The sequence below is a fragment of the Drosophila santomea genome, chromosome 2L, assembly GCF_016746245.2.
Source record: "Drosophila santomea strain STO CAGO 1482 chromosome 2L, Prin_Dsan_1.1, whole genome shotgun sequence".
Taxonomy (NCBI): Eukaryota; Metazoa; Arthropoda; class Insecta; order Diptera; family Drosophilidae; genus Drosophila; species Drosophila santomea.
In genome coordinates this window covers 12,740,257-12,759,001 of record NC_053016.2, presented here as the reverse complement: position 1 = coordinate 12,759,001, position 18,745 = coordinate 12,740,257, and the positions used below count along the sequence as shown (strand labels likewise).

The following is an 18,745-nucleotide window of genomic DNA, read 5'->3' as shown; positions in this document are numbered from 1 at the left end:
CATGAACCCACAACTAAGGGATCAACCACTTTAAGGACTACTGCAGAGCCAACCACTCGTAAAACATCTACTACAAAGACTAGTACAGAGCCAACAACTACAGAGGAAACAACTGAACAGACAACTCATGAGCCAAACACTGAGAAAACAACGTCCCATAAGACAACAGTTGAACCTACGACCAAGAAGACAACAACTAAAAGGACGACACATGAACCCACAACTAAGGGACCAACCACTTTAAGGACTACTGCAGAACCAATCACTCGGTAAACATCTACTACAAAGACTAGTACAGAGCCAACAAGTACGGAGAAAACAACTGAAAAGACAACTCATGAGCCAATCACTGAGAAAACAACAGTTGAACCAACGACCAAGAAGACAGCAACTAAAAGGACGACACATGAACCCACAACGAAGGGATCAACAACTTTAAGGACAACTGCAGAACCAATCACTCGTAAAACATCTACTAAAAAGACTAGTACAGAGCCAACTACGGAGGAAACAACTGAAAAGACAACTCATGAGCCAACCACTGAGAAAACAACGACCCATAAGACAACAGTTGAACCTACGACCAAGAAGACAACAACTAAAAGGACGACACATGAACCCACAACTAAGGGATCAACCACTTTAAGGACTACTGCAGAACCAATCACTAGTAAAACATCTACTACAAAGACAAGTACAGAGCCAACAAGTACGGAGAAAACAACTGAAAAGACAACTCATGAGCCAACCACTGAGAAAACAACGACCCATAAGACAACAGTTGAACCAACGACCAAGAAGACAACAACTAAAAGGACGACACATGAACCCACCACTAAGGGATCAACCACTTTAAGGACTACTGCAGAGCCAACCACTCGTAAAATATCTACTACAAAGACTAGTACAGAGCCAACAACTACAGAGGAAACAACTGAACAGACAACTCATGAGCCAAACACTGAGAAAACAACGTCCCATAAGACAACAGTTGAACCTACGACCAAGAAGACAACAACTAAAAGGACGACACATGAACCCACAACTAAGGGATCAACCACTTTAAGGACTACTGCAGAACCAATCACTAGTAAAACATCTACTACGAAGACTAGTACAGAGCCAACAAGTACGGAGAAAACAACTGAAAAGACAACTCATGAGCCAACCACTGAGAAAACAACGACCCATAAGACAACAGTTGAACCTACGACCAAGAAGACAACAACTAAAAGGACGACACATGAACCCACAACTAAGGGATCAACCACTTTAAGGACTACTGCAGAACCAATCACTAGTAAAACATCTACTACGAAGACTAGTACAGAGCCAACAAGTACGGAGAAAACAACTGAAAAGACAACTCATGAGCCAACCACTGAGAAAACAACGACCCATAAGACAACAGTTGAACCTACGACCAAGAAGACAACAACTAAAAGGACGACACATGAACCCACAACTAAGGGACCAACCACTTTAAGGACTACTGCAGAACCAATCACTCGTAAAACATCTACTACAAAGACTAGTACAGAGCCAACAAGTACGGAGAAAACAACTGAAAAGACAACTCATGAGCCAACCACTGAGAAAACAACAGTTGAACCAACGACCAAGAAGACAGCCACTAAAAGGACGACACATGAAACCACAACGAAGGGATCAACAACTTTAAGGACTACTGCAGAACCAATCACTCGTAAAACATCTACTACAAAGACTAGTACAGAGCCAACAAGTACGGAGAAAACAACTGAAAAGACAACTCATGAGCCAATCACTGAGAAAACAACAGTTGAACCAACGACCAAGAAGACAGCAACTAAAAGGACGACACATGAACCCACAACGAAGGGATCAACAACTTTAAGGACTACTGCAGAACCAATCACTAGTAAAACATCTACTACAAAGACAAGTACAGAGCCAACAAGAACGGAGAAAACAACTGAAAAGACAACTTATGAGCCAACCACTGAGAAAACAACGACCCATAAGACAACAGTTGAACCAACGACCAAGAAGACAACAACTAAAAGGACGACACATGAACCCACAACTAAGGGATCAACCACTTTAAGGACTACTGCAGAGCCAACCACTCGTAAAACATCTACTACAAAGACTAGTACAGAGCCAACAACTACAGAGGAAACAACTGAACAGACAACTCATGAGCCAAACACTGAGAAAACAACGTCCCATAAGACAACAGTTGAACCTACGACCAAGAAGACAACAACTAAAAGGACGACACACGAACCCACAACTAAGGGACCAACCACTTTAAGGACTACTGCAGAACCAATCACTCGTAAAACATCTACTACAAAGACTAGTACAGAGCCAACAAGTACGGAGAAAACAACTGAAAAGACAACTCATGAGCCAATCACTGAGAAAACAACAGTTGAACCAACGACCAAGAAGACAGCAACTAAAAGGACGACACATGAACCCACAACGAAGGGATCAACAACTTTAAGGACAACTGCAGAACCAATCACTCGTAAAACATCTACTAAAAAGACTAGTACAGAGCCAACTACGGAGGAAACAACTGAAAAGACAACTCATGAGCCAACCACTGAGAAAACAACGACCCATAAGACAACAGTTGAACCTACGACCAAGAAGACAACAACTAAAAGGACGACACATGAACCCACAACTAAGGGATCAACCACTTTAAGGACTACTGCAGAACCAATCACTAGTAAAACATCTACTACAATGACAAGTACAGAGCCAACAAGTACGGAGAAAACAACTGAAAAGACAACTCATGAGCCAACCACTGAGAAAACAACGACCCATAAGACAACAGTTGAACCAACGACCAAGAAGACAACAACTAAAAGGACGACACATGAACCCACCACTAAGGGATCAACCACTTTAAGGACTACTGCAGAGCCAACCACTCGTAAAACATCTACTACAAAGACTAGTACAGAGCCAACAACTACAGAGGAAACAACTGAACAGACAACTCATGAGCCAAACACTGAGAAAACAACGTCCCATAAGACAACAGTTGAACCTACGACCAAGAAGACAACAACTAAAAGGACGACACATGAACCCACAACTAAGGGACCAACCACTTTAAGGACTACTGCAGAACCAATCACTAGTAAAACATCTACTACAAAGACTAGTACAGAGCCAACTACGGAGGAAACAACTGAAAAGACAACTCATGAGCCAACCACTGAGAAAACAACGACCCATAATGTAGTAGGCTGCTCCTTCTACCCTCTTCCGTTACTCTTAGTCATACATACCTAATTATACATAGCCAATCTAGTCATAAGCTTATACACTCATACACCCATCCTTAACATACGAATATTATCGAGAAACTTATCGACTAATCGACTCGCCACTCTGCAGAGAGCACGGCAGTCAGTCGCTGTTGAACCAAGCTAAAGGACAGATCAAAATAAAAGAGTCACGTGAAATTGTATTAGAATATTAACTTCTGTAAACGGCGGCTAAAATCTCAGAAGTGGGATTAATAATCCAAAATGGACGATAAAATCATCCTGAACGACTTTTCGCTGACAACCCTAAAAGATTGGCTACGTATTCTGGGCCAAAATACGGAGGGCACAAAAACCGAATTAATCGCGAGGCTGCAAGACATCCCAACGGCAGTTCGGGGCGATTGTCCACCGGAGCACCCCCAGAAAAACGCTCCACCAGGAAACGACATTTTTTCTTCACTGGATTTTCAGAATTGTGAAATTAACACCGATCACGTAAGTGTGAATGCAATGAACAGAAAAGAATCAACCGAAACTGGCAGTGAGAGGGAGACAAACATGTTCGAGCTACAGCAACTACGCGCAGAGCTAGCAGAAGCGAAGGCAATGCTTAACGGAACACGATCGAGCTCGCAGTTCCAAGAACAACAACAACCAGAGCAAAGCAAGGCTACAGTTAGTTCCGTTATCCAGACGGCGCAGTTTACGCAGGCTGGCGCCACAAAAGAGAACACAACATTTCACTCGCCGCAGCGATCCAACGAGAGAGCGGAGAGCCAGCGTTTTCCAGTTGATGCTCTCGCTCTCGCCAAAGAGACGATAACCGATTACGATGGGAAAACTTGCGCGCGTGCCTGGATAACAGTGGTCAAAAATATCGCACGCACTTTCAACATCGATGACAACCATTTACGCATCTTACTCATCACTAAACTTAAAGGAAACGCGCAAGTCTGGTTACATGCGCACCCTGCTCGATTGATCGAACCAATTGACAATTTGCTTGATCAACTGTCATTGACTTTTGGCGAGCAATCATCCAAGGCTGAGATCCGGCGAAAATTCGAGAGTCGCAAGTGGAAAACCGAGGAGAATTTCTGCAGTTATTACGACGAGAAGATGGCTCTCTCAAACGGGATAAACATCGACGACGACGAACTACTGGACCAGATGATAGAGGGCATACCGCTGCAAAATTTCCGTACCCAAGCACGGATTCAATGCTTCTCTACTCCGTCGGAGATGCTACGCGCATTTTCGAACATCCGTTTGCCAGCTCGGAGGGAGCCACCTGTACAGCCAACCGACTACAAAGATGCCATACGATGCGCAAACTGTAATTCAAGAGGACACAAAGCTGACATCTGCAAGAAGCCCAAACGTGAACCAGGTTCGTGCTACTCCTGTGGACAACTTGGACACCTGGTGGCACAATGTCCCACAAGGAAGAGCGTTTCAACTAATAATTATGTAAGATGGTTTAAAATTAATTTTTTTGAAAATGCTTATAAGCCTATAGTTTCAGAATGCCTCATAGACTCTGGCAGTCCTATATCTATCATTAAAAAGTCACTTATTAACGAGACAATGAAGTTAGCCCTAGTTAATACTTGCTATTTTGGTTTAAACAACTGTATTCTCAAAACACATGGACAAACCACATGTTATGTATTGAAAGGATCAATAAAAATATATTTTCGTTTAATCATTGTTTGCGACCAGTCTATGAGGTATAATGTTATTCTCGGCAGAGATTTTTTAACTGCATGCAATTTAAATTTAGACCCCTACACCTTGGGAATGATTGCGTTGAGAAAACCCATGGAAATAAACAAAAGATCAATGTTTACTGAAAATGAAATTGTTAGTCCAAAATCGTCTAAAAATGCAATTATTAGTCCGAAATCGTTAGAAAATGAAATTGTTAGTCCAAAATCGTCTAAAAATGCAATTATTAGTCCGAAATCGTTAGAAAATAAAATCGTTAATCAACAGCATAAAGAAACTGGTCCAATATCGTTAAGAGATGAAATAGATAATCAACAAAAGAATGTCAGTAAATCAAAATTATCAGAAGATGAAATTGTTAACACTTCAAAAGAAATCGTTAGTTTTAAATTGCCAAAAGATAAAAACGTTTACGAACAATTAAATCACAACTTTGATAAGGAAGTACTAAGAATATGTCATGTAACTGAAAGTGAGTTAGAATACAAAATAGGAGAAAATGTTAGCAATAGGTTACAACTAGAATTCGATAGGTTGTTTAGAAATTTTTATATAAATGCAAAAAGGCCAAATGAACCGACAGTTAGAAGTGAAATACAATTGTGTTTGAAAAACCCGAAACCGTTTAGCTGTTCTCCTAGGAGGCTTTCATACACAGAAAAAGACAAGTTACAAAAACTATTAGACGAATATTTGGAAAACGGATTTATACGACCAAGCGACTCGGAATATGCATCGCCTATTGTTTTAGTGAAAAAGAAAACTGGAGACTTACGTATGTGCGTCGACTTTAGAAAACTTAATAAAATGACAATGAAAGACAACTATCCTCTACCTCTTATAGATGACTTGTTAGATAGAATGAATGAGAAAACTGTTTTCACCAAACTCGATCTTAAAAACGGTTTTTTCCACGTGCATGTTAAAAAAGAATCAATAAAATACACCTCTTTCGTTACACCATTAGGCCAATACGAGTGGCTGCGAATGCCATTTGGCCTCAAAAACGCCCCGTCTGTGTTCCAAAGATTTGTTAACAAAATTTTTGCTGATATGATTAGAGAAAACAAAGTAGTAATATATATGGACGACATTCTATTGGCAACCGAAAATATAAACGAACACTTAGAAACGTTGAAAGAAATTTTTAAAAGATTAGTTGAAAATAAACTTGAATTAAGAATAGACAAATGTGAGTTTATGCAATCGAGTATAAAATATCTTGGGTTCATAATAAATAAAGACGGCATAATGCCCAATGACAAAGGAATCGAGGCAATAAAAAATTTCCCAATACCTAACAATGTTCATACAGTACAAAGTTTTTTGGGATTATGCTCATATTTTCGACGGTTCATAAAAGATTTTTCTAGACTAGCTAAACCATTGCATGACATTCTAAAAAAAGATAAACCGTTCAAATTTGGTAGTGAAGAAATGTCTTGTTTTAATATGTTAAAAGATAAATTAATACAATCACCGGTCTTAGCTATATACAACCACAAACACGAAACAGAATTGCATTGTGATGCAAGTTCTTCTGGATTCGGTGCTGTACTTATGCAAAAGAAGGAGGACCAGAAATGGCACCCAGTTTCATTCTTTTCAAAACGGACAACAGATATTGAATCAAAATACCACAGTTTCGAGTTAGAAACTTTAGCCATTGTTTATTCGTTACGTAGATTTAGAGTTTATCTTCATTGGAGGACATTTAAAATAGTCACCGACTGCAACTCATTAATTTTGACCCTAAGCAAAAAAGAGCTAAACCCTAGGATAGCCAGGTGGGCTTTAGAATTCCAAGGTTATGATTTTGAAATTGTGCATAGGGCAGGTAGCCGCATGCAACATGTTGACGCACTGAGTAGGTGTACAAATATTATGGTAATACAAACAAACAGTTTCGAAGATAATCTAGTTATATGTCAAGGGAAAGATACAAAATTAAAAGAAATCAGGCAATTGTTAGAAAACACAGAAAATAAATTGTATGAGATGAGAAATGGTATAGTTTACAAAAAGACAAATGAAAATAGATTGCTGTTCTACGTTCCGATAGAAATGGAAGAACAAGTGTTATACAAATATCACAACGAACTTGGACACGTAGGAAGAGACAAAATGATAGAAGCTATAATGAAGAACTATTGGTTTCCAAATTTAAAACAGAAGTGTAGCACACATATCAGCAACTGTTTAAAATGTATTTCATTCAGTCCCAAAACAGGAAAAACAGAAGGATTTCTACACAACATACCTAAGGGAAACAAACCTTTTGAAATAATCCATATTGACCATTATGGTCCAGTAGACTTGGCTAGACCGAAGAAACATATTCTAGTGATAGTAGATGCATTCACAAAGTTTGTCAGACTATACGCAACAAAAACTACGAACACAAAAGAAGTCATACAATCGTTAAACGACTACTTCAGAGCATACAGTAGGCCTAAGTGTATCATATCAGATAGAGGAGCATGTTTCACGTCTGGCGATTTTGACTCATTTTTGAAAGAATGCAATGTTAAACACATAAAAATTGCAACAGGATCACCACAGGCCAACGGTCAAGTTGAACGTATAAACCGAAGTCTTGGTCCAATGATTAGCAAGTTAATTGAACCTGATCAAGGTCTACACTGGGACTTAGTCTTAGAAAAGGTCGAATATACCCTGAACAATACACAACACCGCAGCATTAAACAGTATCCTAGCATAATGTTATTTGGGTTACAACAAAAAGGACAAATTATGGATGAGTTAAAAGAAAAAATTGAGGAAATTGGAGAAACGATTGAAGAAAGAGATTTAGAAAGTATTAGAAATAAAGGCGAGGCAAGTCAGAAAATAGCACAAGCATACAATAAAGAATATGTTGACAAAAAACGAAAACGATCAGGAGTGTTCACAAAAGGCGACTACGTCATGGTTAAAAATTTTGACTCAACAACAGGCATAGCTAAGAAGTTAATTCCAAAGCATAAAGGACCCTATGTCATAAGCAAAGTTCTCAAAAATGATCGCTTCCTTCTGGAAGATGTTGATGGATTTCAAATTTCTCGCAATCCTTACCGGGGTGTATGGAGCATACAGAATATAAAACACTGGCAAAGAAAAATTAAGAGTCTACAAAATAGAAAGTATAATTTGAGAAACTCTGTACAAAATAGAAAGTATAATTTAAGAAACTCTGTACGAAATCGAATGTATAATTTAAGAAGCAATTGTAAAACAAAGAAAACAAACAAGAAGAAAAGAAAACCAAAAAAATGTTTAAGACCGTTCAAAAGTATCTCCACTGAGAAGAATAAAATAAGAAACAGGACCCTTAGCTTTAAGAAACGTTAATTGTTATAAAATCCTACGATCGGGAGATCTAGTTGTCAGGACGGCCGAGTTGTAGTAGGCTGCTCCTTCTACCCTCTTCCGTTACTCTTAGTCATACATACCTAATTATACATAGCCAATCTAGTCATAAGCTTATACACTCATACACCCATCCTTAACATACGAATATTATCGAGAAACTTATCGACTAATCGACTCGCCACTCTGCAGAGAGCACGGCAGTCAGTCGCTGTTGAACCAAGCTAAAGGACAGATCAAAATAAAAGAGTCACGTGAAATTGTATTAGAATATTAACTTCTGTAAACGGCGGCTAAAATAAGACAACAGTTGAACCTACGACCAAGAAAACAACTAAAAGGACGACACATGAACCCACAACTAAGGGACCAACCACTTTAGGGACTACTGCAGAACCAATCACTCGTAAAACATCTACTACAAAGACTAGTACAGAGCCAACTACGGAGGAAACAACTGAAAAGACAACTCATGAGCCAACCACTGAGAAAACAACGACAGATAAGACAACAGTTGAACCAACGACCAAGAAGACAACAACTAAAAGGACGACCCATGAACCAACAACTAAGGGATCAACCACTTTAAGGACTACTGCAGAGCCAACCACTAGTAAATCATCTACCACAAAGCCTACTACGACTAAGGAGGTAACAACTGAAAAGACAACTCATGAGCCAACCACTCGGAAGACAACAACCCATAAGACAACAGTAAAGCCAACGACCAAGAAGACCACAACCAAAAAAACGACGCATGAACCCACTACCAAGAAATCAACAACTTTAAGGACTACTGCAGAACCAATCACTCGTAAAACATCTACTACAAAGACTAGTACAGAGCCAACTACGAAGGAAACAACTGAAAAGACAACTCATGAGCCAACCACTGAGAAAACAACGACAGATAAGACAACAGTTGAACCAACGACCAAGAAGACAACAACTAAAAGGACGACCCATGAACCAACAACTAAGGGATCAACCACTTTAAGGACTACTGCAGAGCCAACCACTAGTAAATCATCTACCACAAAGCCTACTACGACTAAGAAGGTAACAACTGAAAAGACAACTCATGAGCCAACCACTCGGAAGACAACAACCCATAAGACAACAGTAAAGCCAACGACCAAGAAGACCACAACCAAAAAAACGACGCATGAACCCACTACCAAGAAATCAACAACTTTAAGGACTACTGCAGAACCAATCACTCGTAAAGCATCTACTACAAAGACTAGTACAGAGCCAACTACGGAGGAAACAACTGAAAAGACAACTCATGAGCCAACCACTGAGAAAACAACGACCCATAAGACAACAGTTGAACCAACGACCAAGAAGACAGCAACTAAAAGGACGACACATGAACCCACAACGAAGGGATCAACAACTTTAAGGACTACTGCAGAACCAATCACTCGTAAAACATATACTACAAAGACTAGTACAGAGCCAACTACAGAGGGAACAACTGAAAAGACAACTCATGAGCCAACCACTGAGAAAACAACGACCCATAAGACAACAGTTAAACCTACGACCAAGAAGACAACAACTAAAAGGACGACACATGAACCCACAACTAAGGGATCAACCACTTTAAGGACTACTGCAGAACCAATCACTCGTAAAACATCTACTACAAAGACTAGTACAGAGCCAACAACTACAGAGGAAACAACTGAACAGACAAATCATGAGCCAACCACTGAGAAAACAACGACCCATAAGACAACAGTTGAACCAACGACCAAGAAGACAACAACTAAAAGGACGACATATGAACCCACAACTAAGGGATCAACCACTTTAAGGACTACTGCAGAGCCAACCACTCGTAAAACTGCAGAACCAATCACTCGTAAAACATCTACTACAAAGACTAGTACAGAGCCAACAACTACAGAGGAAACAACTGAACAGACAATTCATGAGCCAACCACTGAGAAAACAACGACCCATAAGACAACAGTTGAACCAACGACCAAGAAGACAACAACTAAAAGGACGACACATGAACCCACAACTAAGGGATCAACCACTTTAAGGACTACTGCAGAGATATCCACTCGTAAAACATCTACTACAAAGACTAGTACAGAGACAACTACGGAGGAAACAACTGAAAAGACAACTCATGAGCCAACCACTGAGAAAACGACGACCCATAAGACAACAGTTGAACCTACGACCAAGAAGACAACAACTAAAAGGACGACACATGAACCCACAACTAAGGGATCAACCACTTTAAGGACTACTGCAGAACCAATCACTCGTGAAACATCTACTACAAAGACTAGTACAGAGCCAACTACGGAGGAAACAACTGAAAAGACAACTCATGAGCCAACCACTGAGAAAACAACGACCCATAAGGCAACAGTTGAACCAACGACCAAGAAGACAACAACTAAAAGGACGACCCATGATCCAACAACTAAGGGATCAACCACTTTAAGGACTACTGCAGAGCCAACCACTAGTAAATCATCTACCACAAAGCTTACTACGACTAAGAAGGTAACAACTGAAAAGACAACTCATGAGCCAACCACTGAGAAAACAACAGTTGAACCAACGACCAAGAAGACAACAACTAAAAGGACGACACATGAACCCACAACTAAGGGATCAACCACTTTAAGGACTACTGCAGAACCAACCACTCGTAAAACATCTACTACAAAGACTAGTACAGAGCCAACAACTACAGAGGAAACAACTGAACAGACAACTCATGCGCCAAACACTGAGAAAACAACGTCCCATAAGACAACAGTTGAACCAACGACCAAGAAGACAACAACTAAAAGGACGACCCATGAACCAACAACTAAGGGATCAACCACTTTAAGAACTACTGCAGAGCCAACGACCAAGAAGACCACAACCAAAAAAACGACGCATGAACCCACTATTAAGAAATCAACAACTTTAAGGACCACTGCAGAACCAACCACTCGTAAAACATCTACCACAAAGCCTACTACGACTAAGAAGGCAACAACTAAAAGGACAACTCATGAGCCAACATCTCGGAAGACAACAACCCATAACTCAACAGTAAAGCCAACGACTAAGAAGACTACAACCAAAAGAACGACGCATGAACCCACTACCAAGAAATCAACAACTTTAAGGACTACTGTGGAACCAACCACTCGTAAAACATCTACCACAAAGCCTACTACGACTAAGAAGGTAACAACTGAAAAGACAACTTATGAGCCAACCACTCGGAAGACAACAACCCATAAGACAACAGTAACGCCAACGACCAAGAAGACTACAACCAAAAGAACGACGCATGAACCCACTACCAAGAAATCAACAACTTTAAGGACTACTGTGGAACCAACCACTCGTAAAACATCTACCACAAAGCCTACTACGACTAAGAAGGCAACAACTGAAAAGACAACTTATGAGCCAACCACTCGGAAGACAACAACCCATAAGACAACAGTAAAGCCAACGACTAAGAAGACTACAACCAAAAGAACGACGCATGAACCCACTACCAAGAAATCAACAACTTTAAGGACTACTGTGGAACCAACCACTCGTAAAACATCTACCACAAAGCCTACTACGACTAAGAAGGTAACAACTGAAAAGACAACTCATGAGCCAACCACTCGGAAGACAACAACCCATAAGACAACAGTAACGCCAACGACCAAGAAGACTACAACCAAAAGAACGACGCATGAACCCACTACCAAGAAATCAACAACTTTAAGGACTACTGTGGAACCAACCGCTCGTAAAACATCTACCACAAAGCCTACTACGACTAAGAAGGCAACAACTGAAAAGACAACTTATGAGCCAACCACTCGGAAGACAACAACCCATAAGACAACAGTAAAGCCAACGACCAAGAAGACTACAACCAAAAGAACGACGCACGAACCCTCTACCAAGAAATCAACAACTTTTAGGACTACTGTGGAACCAACCACTCGTAAAACATCTACCACAAAGCCTACTACGACTAAGAAGGTAACAACTGAAAAGACAACTCATGAGCCAACCACTCGGAAGACAACAACCCATAAGACAACAGTAAAGCCAACGACCAAGAAGAGCACAACCAAAAAAACGACGCATGAACCCACTACCAAGAAATCAACCACTTTAAGGACTACTGTGGAACCAACCACTCGTAAATCATTTACCACAAAGCCTACTACGACTAAGAAGGCAACAACTAAAAAGACAACTCATGAGCCAACCACTCGGAAGACAACAACCCATAAGACAACAGTAAAGCCAACGACCAAGAAGACTACAACCAAAAGAACGACGCATGAACCCACTACCAAGAAATCAACCACTTTAAGGACTACTGTGGAACCAACCACTCGTAAAACATCTAGCACAAAGCCAACTTCGACTAAGAAGGCAACAACTAAAAGGACAACTCGTGAGGCAACCACTCTGAAGACAACAACCCATAAGACAACAGTAAAGCCAACGACCAAGAAGACTAAAACCAAAAGAACGACGCATGAACCCACTACCCTAAAATCAACAACTTTAAGGACCACTGCAGAACCAACCACTCGTAAAGCATCTACCACAAAGCCTACTACGACTAAGAAGGCAACAACTAAAAGGACAACTCATGAGCCAACAACTCGGAAGACAACAACCCATAAGACAACAGTAAAGCCAACGACTAAAAAGACTACAACCAAAAGAACGACGCATGAACCCACTACCAAGAAATCAACAACTTTAAGGACTACTGTGGAACCAACAACTCGTAAAACATCTACCACAAAGCCTACTACGACTAAGAAGGCAACCACTGAAAAGACAACTCATGAGCCAACCACTCGGAAGACAACAACCCATAAGACAACAATAAAGCCAACGACCAAGAAGACTACAACCAAAAGAACGACGCATGAACCCACTACCAAGAAATCAACAACTTTAAGGACCACTGCAGAACCAACCACTCGTAAATCATCTACCACAAAGCCTACTACGACTAAGAAGGCAACCACTGAAAAGACAACTCATGAGCCAACAACTCGAAAGACAACAACCCATAAGACAACAGTAAAGCCAACGACTAAGAAGACTACAACCAAAAGAACGACGCATGAACCCACTACCAAGAAATCAACAACTTTAAGGACTACTGTGGAACCAACAACTCGTAAAACATCTTCCACAAAGCCTACTACGACTAAGAAGGCAACCACTGAAAAGACAACTCATGAGCCAACCACTCGGAAGACAACAACCCATAAGACAACAGTAAGGCCAACGACCAAGAAGACTACAACCAAAAGAACGACGCATAAACCCACTACCAAGAAATCAACAACTTTAAGGACTACTGCAGAACCAACCACTCGAAAAACATCTACCACAAAGCCTACTACGACTAAGAAGGCAACAACTAAAAGGACAACTCGTGAGCCAACCACTCGGAATACAACAACCCATAAGACAACAGTAAAGCCAACGACCAAGAAGACTACAACCAAAAGAACGACGCATGAACCCACTACCAAGAAATCAACAACTTTAAGGACCACTGCAGAACCAACCACTCGTAAATCATCTACCACAAAGCCTACTACGACTAAGAAGGCAACCACTGAAAAGACAACTCATGAGCCAACCACTCGGAAGACAACAACCCATAAGACAACAGTAAAGCCAACGACCAAGAAGACTACAACCAAAAGAACGACGCAGGAACCCACTACCAAGAAATCAACAACTTTAAGGACCACTGCAGAACCAACCACTCGTAAATCATCTACCACAAAGCCTACTACGACTAAGAAGGCAACCACTGAAAAGACAACTCATGAGCCAACCACACGGAAGACAACAACCCATAAGACAACAGTAAAGCCAACGACCAAGAAGACTACAACCAAAAGAACGACGCATGAACCCACTACCAAGAAATCAACAACTTTAAGGACCACTGCAGAACCAACCACTCGTAAAACATCTACCACAAAGCCTACTACGACTAAGAAGGCAACCACTGAAAAGACAACTCATGAGCCAACCACTCGGAAGACAACAACCCATAAGACAACAGTAAGGCCAACGACCAAGAAGACTACAAACAAAAGAACGACGCATAAACCCACTACCAAGAAATCAACAACTTTAAGGACTACTGCAGAACCAACCACTCGAAAAACATATACCACAAAGCCTACTACGACTAAGAAGGCAACAACTAAAAGGACAACTCGTGAGCCAACCGCTCGGAATACAACAACCCATAAGACAACAGTAAAGCCAACGACCAAGAAGACTACAACCAAAAGAACGACGCATGAACCCACTACCAAGAAATCAACAACTTTAAGGACCACTGCAGAACCAACCACTCGTAAATCATCTACCACAAAGCCTACTACGACTAAGAAGGCAACCACTGAAAAGACAACTCATGAGCCAACCACTCGGAAGACAACAACCCATAAGACAACAGTAAAGCCAACGACCAAGAAGACTACAACCAAAAGAACGACGCATGAACCCACTACCAAGAAATCAACAACTTTAAGGACCACTGCAGAACCAACCACTCGTAAATCATCTACCACAAAGCCTACTACGACTAAGAAGGCAACCACTGAAAAGACAACTCAAGAGCCAACCACTCGGAAGACAACAACCCATAAGACAACAGTAAAGCCAACGACCAAGAAGACTACAACCAAAAGAACGACGCATGAACCCACTACCAAGAAATCAACAACTTTAAGGACCACTGCAGAACCAACCACTCGTAAAACATCTACCACAAAGCCTACTACGACTAAGAAGGCAACCACTGAAAAGACAACTCATGAGCCAACCACTCGGAAGACAACAACCCATAAGACAACAGTAAGGCCAACGACCAAGAAGACTACAACCAAAAGAACGACGCATAAACCCACTACCAAGAAATCAACAACTTTAAGGACTACTGCAGAACCAACCACTCGAAAAACATCTACCACAAAGCCTACTACGACTAAGAAGGCAACAACTAAAAGGACAACTCGTGAGCCAACCACTCGGAATACAACAACCCATAAGACAACAGTAAAGCCAACGACCAAGAAGACTACAACCAAAAGAACGACGCATGAACCCACTACCAAGAAATCAACAACTTTAAGGACCACTGCAGAACCAACCACTCGTAAAACATCTACCACAAAGCCTACTACGACTAAGAAGGCAACCACTGAAAAGACAACTCATGAGCCAACCACTCGGAAGACAACAACCCATAGAACAACAACTCAAGAACCAACATCCGTAGAAACTACAAGCAATTCTTCAAATCAGCGCAAAACTACCACGGAATCTTCCACCACCGAAGAGCAGAATATTCACCACAATCATCACCACATTCATTATCACAAGCCCGCTGATACAGGTCCATCCTTTATTCCACTTCCTAATCTTCCGCCGCTGCCGTTGCCCCTGCCCTGGCCACCACTTCCCGACTTCCCGCTGCCTGCACTCCCACCACTGCCAGAAGTAAACTTAACAGAAATTTCCTTACCCGAAATTTCCCTTCCCAATTTGCCACCACTACCACAATTGCCGAATCCTTTTGGTGGACTTCCAAACTTCTTTGGGCGATAGTTAACCACTAAAAATGAGGCGGCCTTCAATATGTAAAAATATACAAAATTATTATTAATGGCTATGGAAATGTGAAAGTAAATTAACCAGACGGAATACTGAGTTGGGAAATCTGTTAAGTATTGTATTGAATTGTACCATTTAATAAAGAAACTGTTGTTTAATAATACATTCTTTTAATACATTCTTTTATTTTATGTTGCGATTGATCATCAAGATTTTTAAACCCTTTTATTATTGGAAAACAAGTTTAATATCTAAATATTTTTACAGTGTATAATGTAAATAACCGGGCGAAACTCTACGTTTCAGCAATTAGGTATTTTATGTATATATCGATTATCCATACCATATCATGTTTATCGATAGCAACGGTGTCGTGCCCACTATCGTGGGTGGTTGATCCATCTCTTAGCGGATGGCTCGGCCATTTCGTTTTTGTCTTCACCCCAATAAAGTTGATAGACCTACAAGTAAGCATTTTTGGTTGGAAAAAGTGGGAAATAAATTATCTATTTTAACCACTATGCGCCATGTTATAGTCAGAGATCTTAAATATTCTTGAATCTAGTTTAAAGTGTTGGAATCTCAGTGATTGAGTATAAATTTTGCAAAAATCGATTGCCCCAATGGGACACCACGTGTTTTAAAATGGCGACGATATGTATAATGGTGAACAACTTTCCTTCATTTTGCGTTTTTTATTAAAGGACTTACGGGGGCCTAAAGATAGGCTTAGATGTCTGGCTTGGCAGCAGAAAAAAGAAAGATTGACCATTATAGATGTGAACCTAACCTATTTTTTGTAACTCTGCTCTTTTAGAATGGCGGACGCAGCTCCAGCCCGTAGTGGATTCCGTGGCGGATTTGGCTCTCGTGGTGGTCGTGGTGGACGCGGTCGTGGCCGTGGACGCGGCGCCCGCGGACGTGGAAAGGAGGACTCCAAGGAGTGGGTGCCAGTGACCAAGCTGGGACGCCTGGTGCGCGAGGGCAAGATCAAGTCCTTGGAGGAGATCTACCTGTACTCTCTCCCCATCAAAGAGTTCGAGATCATCGACTTCTTCCTGGGATCCGCGCTGAAGGATGAGGTGCTGAAGATCATGCCCGTCCAGAAGCAGACCCGTGCTGGTCAGCGTACCCGTTTCAAGGCCTTCGTTGCCATCGGCGATAACAACGGCCACATTGGTCTGGGCGTTAAGTGCAGCAAGGAAGTGGCCACCGCCATCCGTGGTGCCATCATCCTGGCCAAGCTCTCCGTTGTGCCCGTGCGCCGAGGCTACTGGGGAAACAAGATCGGCAAGCCCCACACCGTGCCCTGCAAGGTCACCGGCAAGTGCGGTTCCGTCTCCGTGCGCCTCATCCCCGCTCCCCGTGGTACCGGCATTGTCTCGGCCCCCGTGCCCAAGAAGCTGCTGACCATGGCCGGTATTGAGGATTGTTACACCTCGGCCCGTGGCTCCACTGGAACCCTCGGCAACTTCGCCAAGGCTACCTATGCCGCCATCGCCAAGACGTACGCCTACTTGACCCCCGATCTGTGGAAGGAGATGCCTTTGGGCTCCACTCCCTACCATGCATACTCGGACTTCCTGTCCAAGCCCACTCCTCGTCTGCACGCCGAAGCCTAAGTGAGCACCTTCGAGGCCAATTAATCCAGAGTTTTTGAATAAAGTCATAAACCTTTAAATATATTCCTTTGCTCATTTGTTATTATTGTGGGAATCGGTCGATTTAGGGATGAATTGCTGTGGTTACATTTCTTGTAACGGCATATACTTTTTTAATACAATTTGTTGGCTGTTGTTGAACGGAACAACAGTAAATATCTTAAGGAAGAACCAAACACATTGCTTGCTGCTTACATATAAGAATATATTTTAAAAATTACACTTAAAATAGGTAAACAAAGGGTCTACGCCTTGACTCCATATGCTTCTGGCATACGCTCAATTGCGTACTTGTGAGCAGCCACGTACATAATAGGCACACCGGGTATCTTGCGGATGCGGTTCTTGAGGTCCTTGTCGTTGGTGGCCACAATGTAGCACTTGTGCTGGCGCACCCGCTCCACGAGGCAGTCGTCCGCATAGGTGCCCTTGTGCAGGCAGGGCAGTCGCTCGAATCTGGGATCGGAGATGATGCGCAGGGCCAGCTTGTACTTGTTGCCCAGCTTCTCCAGCTCGGCTCGCACGCAGTCGGAGATGTAGGGTATGCACTTGGCATACAGACAGTCCATCATACCCTGCACAATGTCCAGTTTGTTCTTAATGCTAAAGTTGATGAAGTTCGTGTCCAGTACGATGTGGTACGGCGGTCCCAGCTGGGTGTTGTACTGGAAGAAGAGGGCGGAGCTCTGCTGGGTGGCCTCGTGCACCTTAATCTGGTGCGGATCCTCAGCCTTCTTTCTCTTCACTCGAATCTGATCCTTGAGCCGGGCGTCTGTGGGTTTCATTAGACGCTTAAGCTGTGCATTGCGTTGTTTCTTCACCTTCTGCGTTTTCTTGTGCTTTCCCTGTAAGAGAAGTGAAGATGTTAGGACGATTATAATTAGATATGAAAGGATTATGTACCATTGTGTGCTGTAATTCCTTAAAAAAGTAAACAATATAGCTTAAGAAGTGGCACACGTGTGGAAAGTATTTTGGTAAAATCAGCTGTTTCGGCTAGACCAGCGATGATAGCGATAGGCAATCGATACACCGAATGAATATATAAATATTTTACAA

At 41.7% G+C, this 18,745-nt stretch overlaps 4 protein-coding genes across 4 annotated transcripts; 3 read left to right on the top strand and 1 right to left on the bottom strand.

The window, feature by feature from the left end:
* Positions 1–127: 127 nt before the first annotated feature.
* LOC122756404 (mucin-3A-like) lies at positions 128–4,980 on the top strand. The gene is made up of 3 exons (XM_044005760.1): positions 128–168; positions 294–4,745; positions 4,801–4,980. Exons 1-2 carry the CDS (start codon positions 128–130, stop codon positions 3,295–3,297), a joined length of 3,045 nt encoding a protein of 1,014 aa, XP_043861695.1. The 3' UTR covers positions 3,298–4,745; positions 4,801–4,980.
* On the top strand, positions 3,537–16,121 carry LOC120444101 (mucin-3A-like). Its single transcript, XM_044005759.1, has 5 exons — positions 3,537–4,665; positions 8,671–10,352; positions 10,971–11,295; positions 11,572–14,380; positions 14,741–16,121. Exons 1-5 carry the CDS (start codon positions 3,537–3,539, stop codon positions 16,017–16,019), a joined length of 7,224 nt encoding a protein of 2,407 aa, XP_043861694.1. The 3' UTR covers positions 16,020–16,121.
* Positions 16,122–16,384: 263 nt separating this feature from the next.
* LOC120451245 (40S ribosomal protein S2) lies at positions 16,385–17,710 on the top strand. Its single transcript, XM_039634763.1, has 2 exons — positions 16,385–16,492; positions 16,843–17,710. The coding sequence occupies exon 2, from the start codon at positions 16,844–16,846 to the stop codon at positions 17,645–17,647; it is 804 nt and encodes a 267-aa protein (XP_039490697.1). The 5' UTR covers positions 16,385–16,492; position 16,843; the 3' UTR covers positions 17,648–17,710.
* A 160-nt stretch (positions 17,711–17,870) lies between these two features.
* LOC120451250 (rRNA-processing protein FCF1 homolog) lies at positions 17,871–18,713 on the bottom strand. The gene is made up of 2 exons (XM_039634776.1): positions 18,590–18,713; positions 17,871–18,531 (listed from the first exon to the last, which is right to left on the bottom strand). Exons 1-2 carry the CDS (start codon positions 18,590–18,592, stop codon positions 17,932–17,934), a joined length of 603 nt encoding a protein of 200 aa, XP_039490710.1. The 5' UTR covers positions 18,593–18,713; the 3' UTR covers positions 17,871–17,931.
* Between the last annotated feature and the right edge of the window lie 32 nt (positions 18,714–18,745).

What these genes read in the sequence shown, in the direction of transcription:
- LOC122756404 (XM_044005760.1), top strand. Translation starts at nt 128, where the DNA reads ATGAGCCAAACACTGAGAAAACAACGTCCCATAAGACAACA. An exon ending in CAACGTCCCATAAGACAACA is followed by an intron (nt 169 to 293) that starts GTTGAACCTACG and finishes TACAAAGACTAG; the next exon opens with TACAGAGCCAACAAGTACGG.
- LOC120444101 (XM_044005759.1), top strand. Translation starts at nt 3,537, where the DNA reads ATGGACGATAAAATCATCCTGAACGACTTTTCGCTGACAACCCTAAAA. An exon ending in GAAGCCCAAACGTGAACCAG is followed by an intron (nt 4,666 to 8,670) that starts GTTCGTGCTACT and finishes ACGGCGGCTAAA; the next exon opens with ATAAGACAACAGTTGAACCT. An exon ending in CAAAAAAACGACGCATGAAC is followed by an intron (nt 11,296 to 11,571) that starts CCACTATTAAGA and finishes CCACAAAGCCTA; the next exon opens with CTACGACTAAGAAGGTAACA.
- LOC120451245 (XM_039634763.1), top strand. Translation starts at nt 16,844, where the DNA reads ATGGCGGACGCAGCTCCAGCCCGTAGTGGATTCCGTGGCGGATTTGGC.